Here is a 19,330-nt window from a genome sequence, read left to right on the forward strand (position 1 = left end):
TACATAAAGCAACTATATTTACGGACAGCCAGGCGGTCCTCCTGGCATTGTCTTCACCCATGACAAATTCCAGTATAGTTCACAACTGCAAGAGAGCACTAAGCGCAATAAAAGACAAGCTCCAGCTAAACTTGATCTGGGTACCCGGTCACAGGAACATTTTCGGTAACGAAAAAGCAGACGAGTTGGCAAAGGCAGGAGCTTTCCTCAATGAATCCAAGGCGGAGCTAATAACAAGCCCGCTAGGATCGATAAAAGGAGAGATCAATAGACAATTTCAGCAAATTGCAAACAACAGGTGGAAAAACATTACAAAATGCGTCATAACTAAACAATTATGGCCAATATATGACAGGAAAAGAACCAACGACTTACTAAATAAGTCAAGGAAAAGTATTTATAGAGTAACAGCTACCACAACAGGGCACTGGCCATTTGGGGAACACGCATCCAAAATGATTATGCCCTACAACGACATCTGCCGTGGCTGCGGAGTAGCAGGGAACAAGGAAACAATCTTCCACTTTCTCTGTGAATGCCCAGCTCTAGCACAGATCCGACACAAAACACTCGGAATCCACCAAGCACCAAATCTTGAATGGATTTCCACCAAAAGCATATCGGACATAAGTAGTTTCATCGAAACCTCAAAATGGTTTGAGAGAGAAGGTGAAACGTAATAGCAGATACAGGTGGTTCTACGAATAGTGTATCAAAATGGCACATCAAGTGCTAATTGAGCCCGATAGGGCTGCACTCCTACCTACCTGCCTATAAATAAGTTAGCACAGGTAACCAAACATCCGGCAAAAATATCACTTGCACCGAATTTGCTGACGGCGCGTCAGCAACTTTACACGTTAATAAGAACTCAATACCGCATTAAGTATGCATCCGGCCATTATGCCGATCGAACATTTTTAGCCTTGCGCGTGACAACAACAAAATAAACGCAAGACAGCAAAGAATTGGGTAAACAGTTGCTAGTGTAAGCAACTAAGAAGTCACGCGGCCAATAACGTGCAGCAACTAAAGTTCAGGCAAAGTAGTGTAGGTATTTAGACGCTAACGTCGCTCTTATGTAGTCAGTTATTTCAACTCTTCCGCTGAGACCGGCTGCCCTTGGGATTAACAAGGGAAATAAAATTTTCCAAAAACAAATTCTAAAGGAATTGTATTACTTATATATACCTTCCTAATCTGGAGGACCTCCTCTATCCGCACATACCCATTTTGGGTAAATTTTAGAATAGCATCCCCCCGATTTCGGGGTTAAAATGCCAGAAACGATTCTTTTACACATGGCTCAAGCAGCTCACTACTTCCGGTCTTTGACCAAGTATCCTCTGGGTAGCCTAAGAACATCCGTTCGAAGGCGAGCTAAAGTGAGAAGGCGAAACATCCCCTACATAGGGTTGTGCGCTGGGTTTGGGAACCGCCACGTAAAAATCAGTACCAATGAAAAAGACAAAACAGCCTGGGATGAGCGACCCCCCTTTTGATGACGGCCATGGCAAACGAAATAAGGACAATGATATTAGGGCATGCACCTGGCATGTCCGGTCCCTTAATTGGGAAGGTGCCGCTGCCCAGCAGGTTGATGTCATCGCGAAAATAAAGGCTGACATCACCACCGTCCAAGACATACGATGGACGGGACAAGGACAGAGACGAGTAACATTTATTACAGTGGCCATATAAAGGAGCTCAAGTTTGGTGTTGGATTCGTGGTGGGAGAGAGACTCCGTCGCCGAGAACTATCATTCACTCCAGTGAATGAACGTCTAGCCACAATCCGCATCAAAGCGAGGTTCTTTGACATATCGACGATTTGCGCCCACGCCCCGACGGAAGAGAAGGACGTCGATGTGACCAAAGATGTATTCTATGAGCGCTTGGAGCGCGCTTATGAGTGCTGCCCCCGCCACGATGTCAAAATCGTGCTTGGCGACTTTAACGCCGGTAAATTCAGCCTCCACGACGAAACATTCCCATATAGGTTGAGGCTGATTGACTTCGCCGTGGCCCGAAATATGGTTATCTGTAGCACTAGATTCCAGCATAAGAAGATTCATCAAGCTACCTGGCTGTCTCCGGAGCGAAGAACTACCAACCAGATCGATCATGTTGTGACAGACCGAAGACACGTCTACAGTGTTTTAGATTTGCGTGCGCTCCGAGGTCCTAACATTGACTCGGACCACTATCTTGTTGCAGCCAAGATTCGCACTCGCCTCTGTGCAGCAAAAAACGCACGCCAACAAACACAAGGAAGGTTCGACGTCGAGAAGCTGCAATCACAACAGACAGCCGAACGATTTTCTACTCGGCTTGCACTCCTGCTCTCTGAGAGCACTCGTCAACAACTCGGTATAAGGGAACTGTGGGACGGCATTTCAAACTCCTTACGTACAGCTGCAACCGAAGCCATTGGTTTTCGGAAAGTGCAAAAGAACAGCTGGTACGACGAGGAGTGCCGTGTCGCAGCGGAGAGAAAACAGGCTGCCTACCTCGCAACGTTACGATCGACCACAACACGTGCGGGATGGGATAGATACCGAGAATTGAAAAGTGAAGCGAGACGCATTTGCAGACAGAAAAATAAAGAGGCTGAAATGCGTGAGTACGAAGAGCTTGATAAGCTGGCCGACAGGGGTAATGCTCGAAAATTCTACGAAAAAATGCGGCGGCTTACAGAAGGTTTCAAGACCGGAGCATACACTTGTAGAACCCCCAAAAGTGATCTAGTGACCGATGCCCAAAGCATACTTAAATTATGGAGGGAACACTTCTCCAGCCTGCTGAATGGCAGTGAACGCACAACACCAGGAGAAGGCGAACCCGATTCCCCAATCGATGACGATGGAGCAGATGTTCAATTGCCCGACCATGAAGAAGTTCGAATAGCAATTACCCGCCAGAAGAACAACAAAGCGGCGGGGGCCGATGGAGTGCCGGCCGAGCTATTCAAACACGGTGGCGAAGAACTGATAGGGAGCATGCATCAGCTTCATTGTAAAATATGGTCGGACGAAAGCATGCCCAACGATTGGAATTTGAGTGTGCTGTGCCCAATCCATAAAAAAGGTGACCCCACAATAATGGGATTAGCCTCCTCAACATCGCAAGGTTCTATCGAGCGTATTGTGTGAAAGATTAAAGCCCACCGTCAACAAACTGATTGGACCTTATCAGTGTGGCTTCAGACCTGGAAAATCAACAATCGACCAGATATTAACCATGCGCCAAATCTTGGAAAAAACCCGTGAAAGAAGAATCGACACACACCACCTCTTTGTCGATTTCAAAGCTGCTTTCGACAGCACAAAAAAGAGCTGCTTTTGTGCCGCGATGTCTGAATTTGGTATCCCCGCAAAACTAATACAGCTGTGTAAACTGACGTTGAGTAACACCAAAAGCTCCGTCAGGATCGGGAAGGACCTCACCAAGCCGTTCGATACCGAACGAGGTTTCAGACAAGGCGACTCCCTATCGTGCGACGTCTTCAACCTGCTTCTGGACAAAATAGTTCGAGCTGCAGAACTAAATAAAGAAGGTACCATCTTCTATAAGAGTGTACAGTAGGGGTATAACTTTTAACAATTTTTTCAAAAATAAAAATTTACATGGCGATACATGATGAGCAATGGTGCAAAAATATTAACTGCGTTTTTAGTTTTTAGTTTTCTTTCAAAAAGTTCCCGCACCAACGCAATTGAATTCTTTTTATTTTGATAAAAAAAAAATTTGCAAAAAACGCGTTTAAAGTTTTCAAATCCCATAAGCCTCAATGTAAAAATTTACACTATTTTGTGGATATCTCTGAAACCATCCATGATATTGATATACAATTTTGATACGATATAAAACACTATAAAATCTACATTTCGGCATCATTAACACAAAAATCGTTTTTTTTTTAGTAGGTATGATTTCTTTATTGGGAGCAATATTCCGATAAGAAAACGCACAAATAGAAGAAATATTTCTACATTTTGTGAAAAAGAATAATACACCCATAAATAGAAAAAAGCATCACCGAACATAATACGTAAAAGAACGCAAAACCACACAACAAAACTTTACGATATGCGTCGACTAACTGTAATATTTTCCCAGTAATTCAAGTGGTAAACACAATGACTGCGACAGACTGCAGCAGCACGACAGTGAACTGAAAACGTCGTTGTGCATCTTTCTACGTGTACATTTTGAGAAGCAACAACAACACAATGGCCTGCATGCACACAAAACAACGCAGTTGTCCATTTTGTATGTACACAATTTCGTTGTGGCCTTACTAATTCCTTTCACTTCAATGAAATTTTAATATTTTGTTCAAAATGAAATTTTTTATGCAAAAAATAAGTAAATAGGTAAATATTTCTGTTTTAAATTATCCATTTATTTATTCCATTCTACTGTCAACTCTACTGTCGTTGGCAAAAATAGGATATTGAAGTTAGCGAGAACGACAACTGTCGGCCTGCAGTCGTGTAGTCGTGCAGCTGTCAAAATAACACTGCCCATAAGAACGTGTGTATTTTAATATTTGACAGATGTAGTTTGCAGTCTGTCGCTCTTTATGTGTTCAGCGCTTTAATTGCTTTTGTATTCTTTGTCCTTGCTTCTCTTCCTCACGTAACGGGGCATCTCGACAGGATAAAATCTATGTCTTACTAACTGTCAAATCTATTGCTATTGCCATTACCAAATCTGTATGTGGGCATTTGTTATCATAACATAATCATTTACGCAAAGGCGTGTGGTAGGTAGGTTCGAGCTGATGTAGCGCATGCATTGAGCTCTTGAAAAATTTATTTGATCACATTGCGAAATGCCGTCGGGTAGGTAGCTGATGTAGCGCACGTTTTGAGCTCTTCAACTCCTTAAATCTCTTATGTGGAAAACAAAATTTATCCTTTTGTTTACAAATGTATTTCTGGGAAAAATAAGAAAAGGAAAAAGATCCTTTTTTTTACAAATGTATATCTGGGAAAAATAAGAACTCATATTTTTGGGACTAATATATAATAATTGTGGCATAAATTTATATACCAAATAAAATAATAAATTTAAAATGAGCACTGATATTTTGATTTTTGCTAGCATAAGTTTATTAAATTTAAGATTTCGCTTATTCCCAACTCAATTCGCATAATTTTTCTGTAAATTAAAAATATTAAACTAAATATTAATTTTTTGAAAAAATGTTATTTTAAAAATGTACTTTATTTTTATAATATAACACAACCGTCTTAATACTCGATCTTCTAATTTTCATATTACCGAAATGAAATGGGATATGTTGCCTCATCGAAATTTTCATAGAAATGAAAACTGCGTTTTCAAACTGCTGACAGCTTATGGCTTACGATATATGGCATACTAATTAGTTTGCCATATATTGTAAGCTATAAGCAATTTGGAGTCTCCACACGCAATAGGCACGGCAATACAGTTAGTAAGACATAGATTTTATCCTGTTGAGATGCCCCGTAACGTAAATATGCGATAAGCGTCGACTAACTGTAACATTTTACAATTAATTCAATTCGTTTTGTATTCATTGTCTTTATATTGCTACTCTTTGCCAGTCTGGGTTTAGCCAGCATCGCGAAAGCTATTGGCACAATTCCGATTTCTTTGGCGCCGCGATTTGAAGGTACCGTTGGAAAAAGGAAGTCCTCCTGATTAAAAAATATATAGGGCTATTTCACCACGTTAAACCCACTTTATTCACATTTTTCTCTTCAAATTAATTAAATTACACTATAATCTTTTAAATAAATCCACATTTTACTTTAGCATGTTTTTTATTTAAAAAATCTTTATTTTAAAAATTACATTTTATACTCGTTTGAACCTCATTTGTTTACCAAAAATTACGAAGAAATGGAGCGCTGCCATGTGATGACAAGGCATTTCGCTGAAATTCCTCTTTTTCGCAAAAATTCCTCTATTCATGCATATGGATATTTTCTTTTTTAAATTTATTAAGCAAATAAGTAATATTATATACATGTATTAGTAATATTATATAATAATATTATATATAAATACCTATGAGTAATATTATATAATAATGTTAGGTAATAAAGTGTAAGGTTACAGTACAGTACGAAAACTCAAATTTTATTTCAATATGGTGCATGATAACCGTCTCAATAGCGTCGCAGACTTCGGTTAGGACCAAGCTATCGAAGCTGCAACGGCTAGCCTGTGTCTGCATGACGGGCGCAATGCGCACCTGTCCAACGGCAGCACTGGAGGCTCTGACGGAGCTTACTCCGCTTCACTTGGTTATCGGTCAGGTAGCCAAGCACACAATTCTGCAATTAACGGCAGAGGGGTGGGGCAAAGGTAGAGTAATCTCGTCCCAGAGGATGGAAAAGATAAGTGGCGATGTACCATCAGCCCTCCTCCCGAGGGACAGCACTACCAAAATAGTTAACTTTAAGAGAAAGTTTAAGGTCACCCTCGGCAGCAAGGATGAGTGGAATGATTCCAACCTCGAACTGATGCTGAGGAATAGTACGCTTAAGGTGGTACACCGACGGATCAAAAATGCCGGAGGATCGGTGCGGGGATTGCTGACCCACGCACTAAGCTCTCCATACCCATGGGGAGAGTTCCCGAGCATTTTCCAGGCAGAAGTTTATGCCATGAAGTCGGTGTATAGAAATAAACCTCCACCGCAACTATCGCAATGAGAGAATAGCCATTCTCAGTGATAGCCAAGCGGCGCTAAAAGCGATCACTTCCTACGAAATCAAATCGCTATTAGTGCAGGAGTGCAGGGAGAGGCTGAATAGCCTTGCAGAACGTAACCAGGTACACCTAATCTGGGTGCCCGGTCACAGAGGTATAGCCGGCAATGAACTGGCGGATGAGCTAGCCCGCTCCGCAGCCTCCACCAAGATGGTGGGACCGGAACCCTTTATTGGGGTAGGTCCACACACCATAAAGGAGCTACTTCGCAGGGAAGAAGGAGTGGGCAGAGAGGAGCATTGGCGGCAAACGCGTGGTATGAGACATGCCAAACTGCTAATGAGAGGATACAATCTAAGCAGGTTCAAGGTTATAATTAACCTTCCAAGGAACAAACTCAGGCTGCTGGTCGCATGGTATACCGGCCACTGTAAGCTGAATAGGCACCTGTATAACATGGGCCTATCCTCTTGCATTAACTGCCGGTTCTGCGACCTGGAGCCTGAAACCCCGGAGCACCTGCTGATTGACTGCGCAGCAGTCTGTAGACGCAGGACTAAGGCCCTCGGAGCAGTGCTTCCGGATAGGGATAGCATAACCTCACTAGCGCCCAGAAGGCTACTGAACTTCATCGATGCGCTGGGGCTAGGTGAGTCTATGTAAGTTAGGAGAGGGCACAATAGACCAAAGGTCGCAGTGCATTCCTCATATTAATCAATCAATCAATGATAACCGTAAAATATAACCAGTTTATACAAAATGTAAATGGAAATCGCTGACAGAAATAATAATCAAAATTTATCAATTTTATACCGAAAACTTAAATTTTGTTTGAATATGAGTGCATAATAACCAAAGAATATAACACCTTTCACCACTTTATAACAAAAAGTCAATATACTTTTTTATTTTTAACGCAGAAAGGAGTACTACGCGAAAGTACTTCAGTCACCCCGGGTATTCACTCGGTCAGAGTTATTTTTTTAGAGCGCGGCCGAAGGCCCACAACGCAGAAAGGAGTACTTCGCGAAAGTACTTTAGTCACATAAATTACGTATTACACATATATGTACATATGTAGAAAGTACTTTTTTATAGTTAATATAGAAAAAAGAATCACGCGATAAAACAAACAAAGAAAAATTGTTAAATTTATTATTTACTGTTTCAGATGTGGCAAGGCTCGTTTTCCTCATAATTGTAAACAATCTAACCTTTTCAACGATGAGTGTGCTAAGTGATTTTTAAATTAATAAATTTAGGTAAAATATAGCAAAATAAAAGTGAAATGTAAGCTTATTTCAAAGCTTAGAGTGTGTATTTAAATATACAAAGTAAAAAATGTGAAAAAAATTTTGTGAATCATAGAGAAATAACATGTTTTCTTAGTGCAAATTTTTTAACTTTTAATCGTGAATATTTTAAAAAATATTAATTATTTTGACATTATTTTTGGATATTCCTCCTCTGGAGAAGCTCCCCTATCCGTACATACCCCATTTATACGGAAATTCGGTTTTTTTTACCCCTCCGCCAAAGTTATCGGAATCGTGCCAAGCTATTGAATGTGGACAAATAACTATTTAACATCAAAAACATAATGTCTTTTAATAAGAGTGAAAAAGATGTTCTTAAAAATTCAAAAGTGTGGACAAATAATTTATGCCCCTATTGCGGTTTTCAACCCGACTTGGTCGAATTGAAGTTAAGACAACTCAACTTCAGATCAACCAAACTCTTTTTCGGTATTGCGAACTTCAACTAAGTTCAGTCGAAATATGATTGGCGTTGCCAACCTAAGAAAGGGAAATTTGACAGATAGTGAAACAGCTAAAATTTTGTAAACGACATATTTAAACAATTGAATTCAGTTGTCGCTCGCGAAAAAGTGAATAAACATATATAATAAACAATAAATAAAAAATGCATATAAGTTTTGATTTATATTACAATGACGAAATACTAGTAATTAAAGAGGTTCTAAATATAATTGAACAACGTATTTGTGCCCAATGGATTAAAATTCAAATGACTGAGGAGGAGCAAAACGCTTCAAAAGTTTCATTTTATTCAAAAAGTGCTTTCCCGGGAGTAGTTGGTTGCATCGACGGGACTCATGTTCCCATAATTTCACCAAGAAAAAAAGTGCAACATCTTTATCTTAACAGAAAGGGCTACTACTGTTTAAACGTGATGATTGTATGTATAAAATCTGAATTATATTAGAAACAAAATGGTATAATTTCTTAAAATTTTTAGCTTTGTGATTATAAAATGTCTATTCGGTATGTGGATGCTAGGCATGCAGGCGCAAATTATGACTCTTTTGTTTTCAATGTTAGTGATTTGAAAGTGCATTTACAGAACAACATACAGAATAACACTTGGATCTTGGGTAAGACTTTATCGTATTTATTGCTAAATAATTAGAGTAATGTAATATCTTAGGGGACGCTGGCTATCCTCTGCAAAAATTTTTAATGACGCCTTATCGCTTAGCGGAAGCTTCTTCACCCCAAGCACGCTACAATACAGTACACTCAAAGGCCCGGAATATTGTAGAGCGGACAATTGGTGTACTCAAGAGTAGATTTCGATGTCTTTTATCTGTACGAGGTTTACATTACACTCCCGAAAAGGCTACGCAATTTGTAAATGCTTGTTGCGCATTGCACAATATTTGCAAACACTTTCAGGGGGATTCTTCGGAAGAATTACCATCTACTTCACATACTACAATGACCAATGATATTTTGGACATAGAAAGAGAAGAAGAGGATACGGCTCGAATAATTCGCAATAATATTATTTATTTATTTAACGCCAATCGGCACTATACATCTAATAACAATTATAATTCTAAATAAGACAACAGGCTTAAACATATAAAACTAGTATTTTAATAAAGCTTTTTTAACGATCTTTCTCAGGTTCTGTAGAGACCCGCTGAAGAAGTTGATGTCACCGTGCAAAGAGTTTACCAATCTACAGATTCTTTCCTTTGGGCCATTGATTACATAATTTTTGTTCGATCTGCAAGTTTTTAGAATCCTCATCTGTCTAAGGTTAAGCTCATTTGGTACGATTTCAAAGTCTGCAAGGATTTCTGGGGCATCAATTAATCCATTGAGGATTTTGAATAAGAAGATGAGGTCTGCTACCTGCCGTCGAGATTTCAGGTCATTTATTTTCAGTATTCTTCGGACGTCTTCAGTTGAATTTATATCGTTTCTGTGTCTGTTATGAAATAGCAGCGCTTTGCAGAACTTGTGCTGGATTCTCTCTCTTCTGTTGATCATTGAGTCCGTGAATGGGGACCAAATCACTGTTCCATATTCTAGAATAGGTAGCACTATTGCAGAAAATAGGCAGGTTAACGAGCAATTGTTCTCAAATTCCCTACACATCCGATTAATCAACCCTAGTACTTTGTATACCTGCGAAGTAATTTTATCGATGTGTTTCTTGAAATTTAGTCTTCTGTCAATAGTTATACCCAGGTCTCTGATGTCTTCAACTTCCGTGAGTCTTTGGTCGTTCAAGGTGTAGGTTAAAGGTATCTGCGTATGCGCACGGGTGAAGGACATCACTGCGCATTTTTCACATTCAAAACAAGTTTATTTATCTTGCACCAGTTATACAGCTCATCTATATCGTTTTGTCAGAAACGGTGAAAATTCTACGAAAAATTTTTAAATCGTCAGCGTATAATAAGTACTCAGACTGCAGTTTCCTCCTAATGTCATTCACAAATATGTTGAAGAGTATGGGTCCAAGGTGGGATCCCTGGGGAACACCAGATGTGACATCATACTCATCTGAAATGTGTCCATCGATTCTTACTTGCAACCTTCTTCCTGTTAGGTACGATCTGATCCAGCGTAATGCATTGCAATTCACTCCATAATTTTTTAGCTTCACCATAAGAGTCTCATGGTCCACTTTGTCGAATGCCTTGCTAAAGTCCGTATGTATTGAATGAACTGGAATACCACTGTCCATGGCCTTCAAGATGTAGTTGACATAGGTATATAAGTTTGTTGTAGTGGATCTGCCACCAACAAATCCGTGCTGCTTAGGAGAAATGATATTTCTGATTGATGATATCAACTGAGGCAAGACAATTTTCTCAAACAATTTTGCTAATGCCGATTGGATACATACAGGTCTATAATTGGTAACGTCAGATCTTGGGCCGTTTTTGTGGATGGGACTGATGAACGACGATTTCCACGCCGATGGAAAGGTTCCGTGATAAAAAGACTTACTGAATATATGCGTGATAGGTTCACAGAGCCCGACAGCACAGTTGCGTAGAAATATATTAGGCAGACCATCAGGTCTTGCTCCTTTTTTTAGATCCAGAGCCAATAGCTGCTTAAAAACTTCGTTGAAGTTAGCATCAAATTCATTTAGCTCCACATTTCCTACAATGTCAGCAGATTGATGATGACCAATTCTGCTGGGGCTTATTGTATAGGTGTCTTTGAAGTAAGATGCGAAGATATTACTAATCTCCGCACCCGAATGAGCGGTTAGGTCATTCCATGTCATGGTAGCTGGAACTCCCATGTCGGTACCCCTTTTGTTCTTGACAAACCTCCAGAATTCATTTTTGTCTGAAGAGACTAGATTTTCCACTTTATTAATGTATGACTTGTAGCATATTGCACTTAATTTCTTGCATTCGAGTCTCAGTTGGCTAAAACATCTATAATTTGACTTATTTTTATTCCTCCTATATCTGATATGTGCAGATTTCTTCAATTTAATTTTATTTATAAGTTCTTTAGAGAACCAGCAGGGAAATTTACTTGGTTTCCTCGAATATACAGGGACGAACTCAGAAATACCTTCTTGTACTTTATTATAAAACCATAAGGTTACTTCTTTTATTTTGTATAGCTCAATCCAGTTAGATCTTAAAAAGAAAGCATTAAGACTCACATAGTCGGCTTTCTTAAACGAATAAGAAGGAGGATAATTTGGTATTAGGCTAGGCTGAAAATCCAAGGAGATCTCCAGAGGCGGGTGATATTTATCGACAGTCGTGAAAGCAAGAGTTTCGTTGATTGAGAGATCCAAATTACTGAAACATAAATCCAACAGTTTATTTTTTTATTTAAGATGTTATTGAATTGTTGACACTCAATAAGGGCCGTGGTATCGTACAGCAGCTTCTCACAATCAAAGCGCGGTGTACTGCTATTCAAATTGTAGTCTCCCACTATCATGATCCTTGAATCCGGAAATTTTTCTCTCAAATGTATTAATATTTCAGTATGGGCATAGTATATCTCATAATTAGATTGTGGTGGTATATATACGCACCCAATGATGATACAAGTATTATCACCTTTGATCCTTATGAAGATCTGTTCTATGTTATTGTTCCCAATGGATATAAGCTCAGCTTTAATTATTCGTTTAAAAGCGATCAGGACACCACCTCCTCTTTCGCATCCTGTCGAAGTATCCCTGTCCTTCCTTAGTGTGATATAGGAGCTGTCGATGAATTCGTTATTTTGAATAGATGAGTGAAGCCAGGACTCTGTGATACATATTACGTCGTACGAACTACTTGCTGATGAGGTTAGGAACTCGCTGAGTTTTGTCCTTAGACCGCGCGTATTCTGGTAGTATACTTGTAGCTGCGTTAGGTTTCCTTTCCTCGACGACTTGGCGAAAGTTTGTGTTAACAATTCTAGGCGTGCCATTAACGTATTTAATGGTTTTGTTTTTCACGCCACTGTCATTCAGCAATCTAAGTTTTTCCCTCAGTGATTGCAAATGTGACTGCTGAGCCGGAGTAAGATCTGACTTGAAAGAGACTCGTGTGTCAGGATCAGGTTTGGATCTTAGTATACTTCTGGCACAAGTGACAGACTGTGTCTCAATCAGCAAAGGCCTAGACCGATCGGGTGTTGGACGCCCTATCCTGCGTAGCTTGAACGATTTCATATTGTCATGGAGCTCTTCAGGAATGACTGATGATAACCGTGCCCTATCTTCTTCTAGGCGTACTTTACCATCTACCGCCTCGGATTCGATAATATTAAATGCGATCACATTGGCTTCCCGCTTCTTACGCTCATTGATTTCCGTAATGACCTCCTCTGGAGGAAGTGAAGAGAATGAACTTAATTTGTCTTCTATTTCCGCAACTCTTTTTTCTAAATGTGAGCACTTTTTCGACATAGCCTCGTTTAGTTTATTTATCTCACTCCTTATATCTGAGAGGTTACCCTCAATAGACTGCTTAAATTTATCGAACTTTGACTCAATTTTGTTTCGACAGTTTGATGAGTAAGTTTTCATATTTATCGAGGGACTCGTCGTCTGTGACGTCACTGTCTTTCTCAACTAACTCAGAATCTTGCTGGGCATCTGATATCCTTACAGTAACCTCGCAAAGACACTTGTCGCACTTCCAAACTGATTTATTTTTTAATACTTTATTAGCTGTAGCCCTAAATTCTTCGCTGCTAAGTCCGGTACACCGAGCGTGATGCCAGTAGCTGCATTGAGCACATTGAATGCTGCTGGTACCTTCACGAATAACATTAAGACAAGCCCCGCAAGCAAATTTGCTGGTTGACTTTTTACGAGGCATAATCACCGTACTTAATGTTCACTTCGATTACTTTCAATCACTTTCACCTCACTTAACAAATCGTTAAGCAATATCGTTAAAATTAGATATTTATGAAAATAAAACAACCAATAAATGCCCAGTGTTGCCAAAAAAAAAAACTTTCCTCTAAATAATTAAAATATTAAATTTCATTTATTATTTCTAATGTGCTATTTATTCAGGCATATATTTAAATTTTATTTAAATAAATTCATTAAATAACAATATCACTTTATTCCAGAATAATTAAAAATAAAATTAAAAAAAATATTACTTTGTGTCTTAAATAACCAAAAAAAATTAAAATCTTTGCGAAGATTTTAATTTAGCAATTTTGAGGCGCTGCACCTCAATTTGAACTTATTGTCTCCAAATTGTGGCTTTCCTCTTCCTACTTCTGGAAACTTCTCCATTAACTCCACCAATTTTTCGAATTGCTTTTTTGTTGCAACTTTATTTTTTCTAAAAACTTATACAAAATATTAATTAAATTAATTTAACATTAATTAAAATAGTTATTTTACCCGTCCTCCATTTTTCTTTAATATTTTTTTGTATTTCACTGCACGAACGTTGAACTTCAACTGCTATTAAGCAGTTGAAGTTTATTTATATGCTAGTCAACCCCACTTGCACAGAGTTGAAAATCGCAATACCAAAAAAAAAGTTGAAGTTCGATCATACTTCAACCGCAATTTTTTTTGACGGATTGAGTTGAAGTTGGCAATACCGAATTTTTAAACTTCGACTGAAATGCATTGGGTTGAAAACCGCAATAGGGGCATTAGTTGCTTTTAAAAAAAGTACAACGAAAAGACGTGAAATAGTAAATATTGAAAAATTTTAACCGAATTGTGCAAAATTTCTAAGCTGGCCGCTATAATTGGATGATACAATGCATTGGCAAAAATTAAAAAAAGCAAAGTGAAGAGGTGAGAGATTATTGGAAAAGAACTGATTGATTTGTGGTCAAAACTTAATTTTCCAATCATAGCAAAAGTATCCCTTGAACGTAAAATACAAAAACTCATAGAAACATACCATAAATCGTTAAAAAACGCAGTGGAACATGGTAATCTCATTAACAAATTATTTGATGTAACGAATAAAAACGGTATGTGGCTTGGTACTGAAGATAAAGAGCTGTATGAACTCCAAATAAGAACGAACGGAGAAGTTGGGTACACAACTACTAAGGATGTAAAGCTTCACCCATACATAGCTTTTAAAATGAAAGAAAATACCTCCGTCAAAAATAATAGTATATTAAAGTCATCAATATCTTCAATATCATCCCGAATTATGAAGAATTTGAAGTACCTTCAAGGCTTAAACAAGCGAATTGTTCAACAAAGGCAGCAGTGAAAATAGTAACAACTGCCAATGTGACCACCAAAAATGCTGCTAAAATGTGCCAAGAATTGGCGAAATCAGGAGTTAATATAACAACACCAACACAACCAGGAATTTTAAAAGCAGCAAAAAAAGCAGCAGAACGTTTGGAAGAAGATTATAAGACTTCACTCAAGAATAACATTTGGTGTCATTTTGCTGGGAAGAAATTCGGTAAAAGAGAAATACAGTCCGTGGTGCTAAAAAATGGGTTCAGAAAAGTAAGATTGGCGGTCTTGGATCTTGATAATGGAAGAAGTTCAACCATATTTGAAGGCATCAAGGAAGTTCTCGATAATTTTCAACTGTGGGGCTCCATCAAAATGATTGTGTGTGATACAACAACCGTCAATACAGGACATAAAAATAGAGTTGTTATCTCACTCCAAAAATAGTTTTCAACTAAAGGTTTACATTCACCGCAATATGTGGGCTGTCAACATCATATTTTAGATCTGATTTTAAGACATGTAATGGATGAGTAACTGGATGGAAAATCAATATCACCAAATATTCCGTACGATATATTTTCAGAAATGATCAATAATTTCGATGATCTAAAACAAAGTTTCGCTCAAGGCAAAGAAAAATTGAAAGTAAGATGCATCAAATGACGCGATGACATGCAGTATTTGTATGAGAGCTGGGACAAGCGTTCAAATATTATGAAAAAAATAAAATCTTTCCTTATATAAAATTTAAGACTCTACCACGGCTACGCCTGTTGGAACTCAAGGGCTATACTCTGCATTTTGACATTCATACTCATTGCCAAACACCGAACAAAACTGTTGCGTATTTGTCAATTGATATGCGGCGCTTGATATGACGTATGGTTTTTCGACCACCGTTTTCATGTAAATGACTTCACAAAATTAGAAACATCGGTAAAGCCTTTTAAAGCAGCGCACCAATGTTTTTTAAAACACTGGGTGAAGGAAGACTCATTTATTGCAAACCAACAGCGCTCGAATATATGCGCAGAACGAGCCATCAAATTGATACAAGACATTTATCCGAAACGTAAATCTAAGCGCAGTTTAAATCTTAAGTTTATTGCTTCTAACTCTAAATAAAATATATGTGTAATTAATTAAAAAAAAAAAAAGAAAATGAATTAACAAAAACTATATTTTTCTTAGATATAAATAATAATAAATAATATTTGTTGCAAAATAATCAAAAAAAACTTTTTTTTGAGTTAATGATGCCGAAACGTAGATTTTATATCGTATCAAAATTTTATATCAATGGCTATGTTCGTAAATGCATCATGACTTGCAGCATAAGCAACAGTAGCAACACTGCAAGTTTGACGTTTGATACTTCTTATACAATTTTCGACAATTTGCAGATACATTTGTTTGCATTTTTGAACGCGTATAGTACTAAAATGGAAATTTTGCTGAATCTAACACTAGACGAAATTTGTGAGCAAAGAAATGATAGATTTTCTTTAAATTTAAGAAAAAGAAGGGTATTGAAGTCAAAAAGAAATATTTGTAGGTACAAATGTTTGTCTTTAAAAAGAAAAATACCTAAAAACAAATCATTTATTAAAACAATAAAGTCGTTTCCCGAGGACATATTCAACCGTACTCTCAGCAATAACTGCGTCTCCGCATTACTGAGATTTTCACTAAAAATTTAAAAATAATAATTTATACAATTATTATTAACATAATTTAACTAAATTCCAATACAAAAATTAAAATAAAACAGTTTTGCACTTACATTTCGTCAGACATCGTAGTTAAATGCAGTAAACAATTTTTTGATAGAAATTATGTATGGCAGTTGATAGAAGTGTTGCTTCTTTGAACGCTTGATTATTGCAGTGTTGCAATATTGCATTTCTGAACGTTCTGTTTGTTATGCAATCGTCATGATGCGCGTCATGTTGCATTTACGAACATAGCCAATATCATGCATGGTTTCTGAGATATCCACAAAATAGTGCAAATTTTTACAGTGAGGCTTATGGGATTTGAAAACTTTAAACGCGTTTTTTGCAATTTTTTTTTATCAAAATAAAAAAAAATTCAATTGCGTTGGTGCGGTAACTTTTTGAAAGAAAACAAAAAAGTAAAAACGCGGTTAATATTTTTTCACCATTGCTCATCATGTACGGCCATGTAAATATTATGTTGCAAAAAAGTTATACCCCTAGTGTACAGCTGCTGGCGTATGCCGATGGTATTGAATATATTTGGAGAAAAAATATTGCAAATAATCATAATGATCCTTTTATAAAATTATTAGACGCAATTAAATACACATATAAGCCTAAAAACTTAATACAATGGAAAATTTATTTCAGATGGTATTTGTTTCCTGCATTTTTATTCGTTTGATAAATGTGTAATTATGGCAACACTTATTATCTGTCAACAAGGCATACTTTTGTTATTGTGCATGGAATGAAAAATGTGTAAAATATAAAATGCTTATTTTAAGCAAATAACTAAATAATTTCCCAAAAAAAATACGTAGAAACAATGTAGTGAAGTGTAAGTGCATTATATGAAATAAATAATTAAGAGAAATCGAGAAATTGCAAGATAAAATTTGCAAAATTTTCAACTTTAAATGCAAATATCTCGAAAACTATAAGTTTGCGGCGGCAATAATTGTATATATTCTTAATCAGGAGCATCAGTTCTATCCAACCATACCATTTTTAACCCTGAAATCGTGGGATGGTAAACTAAAGTTTCCCCCAGCGAATTAAAAGACAGCGGCTACGCTGGCTTGGTCATGTTGTCCGGATGGATGAAAACACTCCAGCTCTGAAAGTATTCGACGCTGTACCCGCCGGGGGAAGCAGAGGAAGAGGAAGACCTCCACTCCGTTGGAAGGACCAGGTGGAGAAGGACCTGGCTTCGCTTGGAATATCCAATTGGCGCCACGTAGCGAAAAGAAGAAACGACTAGCGCGCTATGTTTAACTCGGCTATAATCTCGTAAGCGGTGTCTACGCCAATTAGGAAGACTTTTTTGCTTGTTTACAACCATTTTCTTATTTTATGAATAAATGGATTTTAACTAAAGTTTGATATGGAATTAATGTTATTTTTGCACTATTTATTATAAAATAAATGATTAGAAACAAATTAGTGAAGTGTTAGCGGATATAAAAGTTAAAAATGTAAGTGTAAATGCAAATATCTCAAAAACCATAAGTCAGCGGCAACTATATATGTACGTACATATATATATATATATATTATTGATCTGGAGGACCTCCTCTATCCGTACATACCGATTCTAACCCCGAAATCGGGGGTTGCTATTCTAAATCGCAGCCTATATAAATGTTTATACATTTTTTTTAATCCTGAGGACTTCCTCTAACCGCCCATACCTTCAGATCGCGGCGCCAAAAGAATCGTAATCGCCTTCTCTATCGGCACATTTTTATATTAATCTAAAATTCGCAAGATAATTAATAGATGAACTTTGGCCATTACGAATACAAACCTATTGAATTTATTAATTTGGAAGGCCATAAAGCAGAAGCACACTCACACACAAAAGTTCTTACCATGGCTCTGATATGTAGCTTGTATGTTTATTTAAATTGTCGTAGTTTTGAAGTAATGCCTGCAATTCGATTCCGTCACCCGTTATAAAATCTGATAAAATTCGAACGGTGCGATCATATTCTTTCTGATCCAAAAGAGGCTGCACAGCAGAAAGAAACCGAGAAGCTGTTAACTTTAATTTTGGAATCGGTAAACGAGGTAACGATTTTTGAAAGTAATAGGTAGGTAATTTCGAATGTTGAAGAAACTGATAACGACTTTGGTCAGACAATGTTCTTCTACACAAATTTAAATTACTGATCAATGGACTGTGCCGAGGTAAATTTAATGCTATCATAGTTAAATACTTTGCAGCAACATAAAACTGAACATAACGGGGCATCTCGACAGTCAAAAATTTATGGCATACTAACTGTCAAATCTATTGCTATTGCCATTGCCAAATCATTACGGGGCATCTCGACAGGATAGAATGTATGTCATACTTACTGTATTGCCGTGCCTATTGCCTGTGCAGACTCCACATTGCTTATAGCTTACAATATATGGCAAACTAATTAGTATGCAGTACATCGTAAGCTATAAGCTGTCACTTCAGCAGTTTGACAGCGCAGTTTTCATTTCTATGAAAATTTCGAAGAGGCAACATATCCCATTTGCACATATGCCGACGGCATTTTCATTTCGGTAATATGAAAATTAGAAGAGCGACTATCAAGACTGTTGTGTTATCTTATAAAAATAGAGTACATTTTCAAAATATCATTTTTCTAAAAAATTAATATTTAGTTTAATATTGTTAATTTACAGAAAAATTATGCAAATTGGGTTGGGAATAAGCGAAATCTTAAATTTAATATACTTATAATAGCAAAAATATCATTGCTCGCTTTCAATTTATTATTTTAATTGGTATATAAAATGCATTCCACAATTATTATATAGTAGTCCAAAAATATGATTTCTTATTTTTCCCAGAAATACATTTGTAAAAAAAAGGATCTTTATCCTTTGTTATTATTTTATTTTTCCCAGAAATACATTTGTAA

General features: G+C 37.3%; 1 protein-coding gene across 1 annotated transcript in view; it reads right to left on the minus strand.

Annotated features, from left to right (window-relative positions):
• LOC120780112 (carnitine O-palmitoyltransferase 2, mitochondrial) overlaps positions 1 to 18,671 on the minus strand; it is a 63,515-nt gene extending 44,844 nt beyond the window's left edge. Inside the window, exon 1 of the mRNA XM_040112395.1 lies at positions 18,281 to 18,671. Coding sequence (XP_039968329.1) covers positions 18,281 to 18,663 — 383 coding nt within the window. The 5' untranslated portion in view covers positions 18,664 to 18,671. The remainder of the gene's footprint in view (positions 1 to 18,280) is intronic.
• Between the last annotated feature and the right edge of the window lie 659 nt (positions 18,672 to 19,330).

The sequence above is a fragment of the Bactrocera tryoni genome, unplaced genomic scaffold (genome assembly GCF_016617805.1).
Source record: "Bactrocera tryoni isolate S06 unplaced genomic scaffold, CSIRO_BtryS06_freeze2 scaffold_162, whole genome shotgun sequence".
Lineage (NCBI taxonomy): Eukaryota > Metazoa > Arthropoda > Insecta > Diptera > Tephritidae > Bactrocera > Bactrocera tryoni.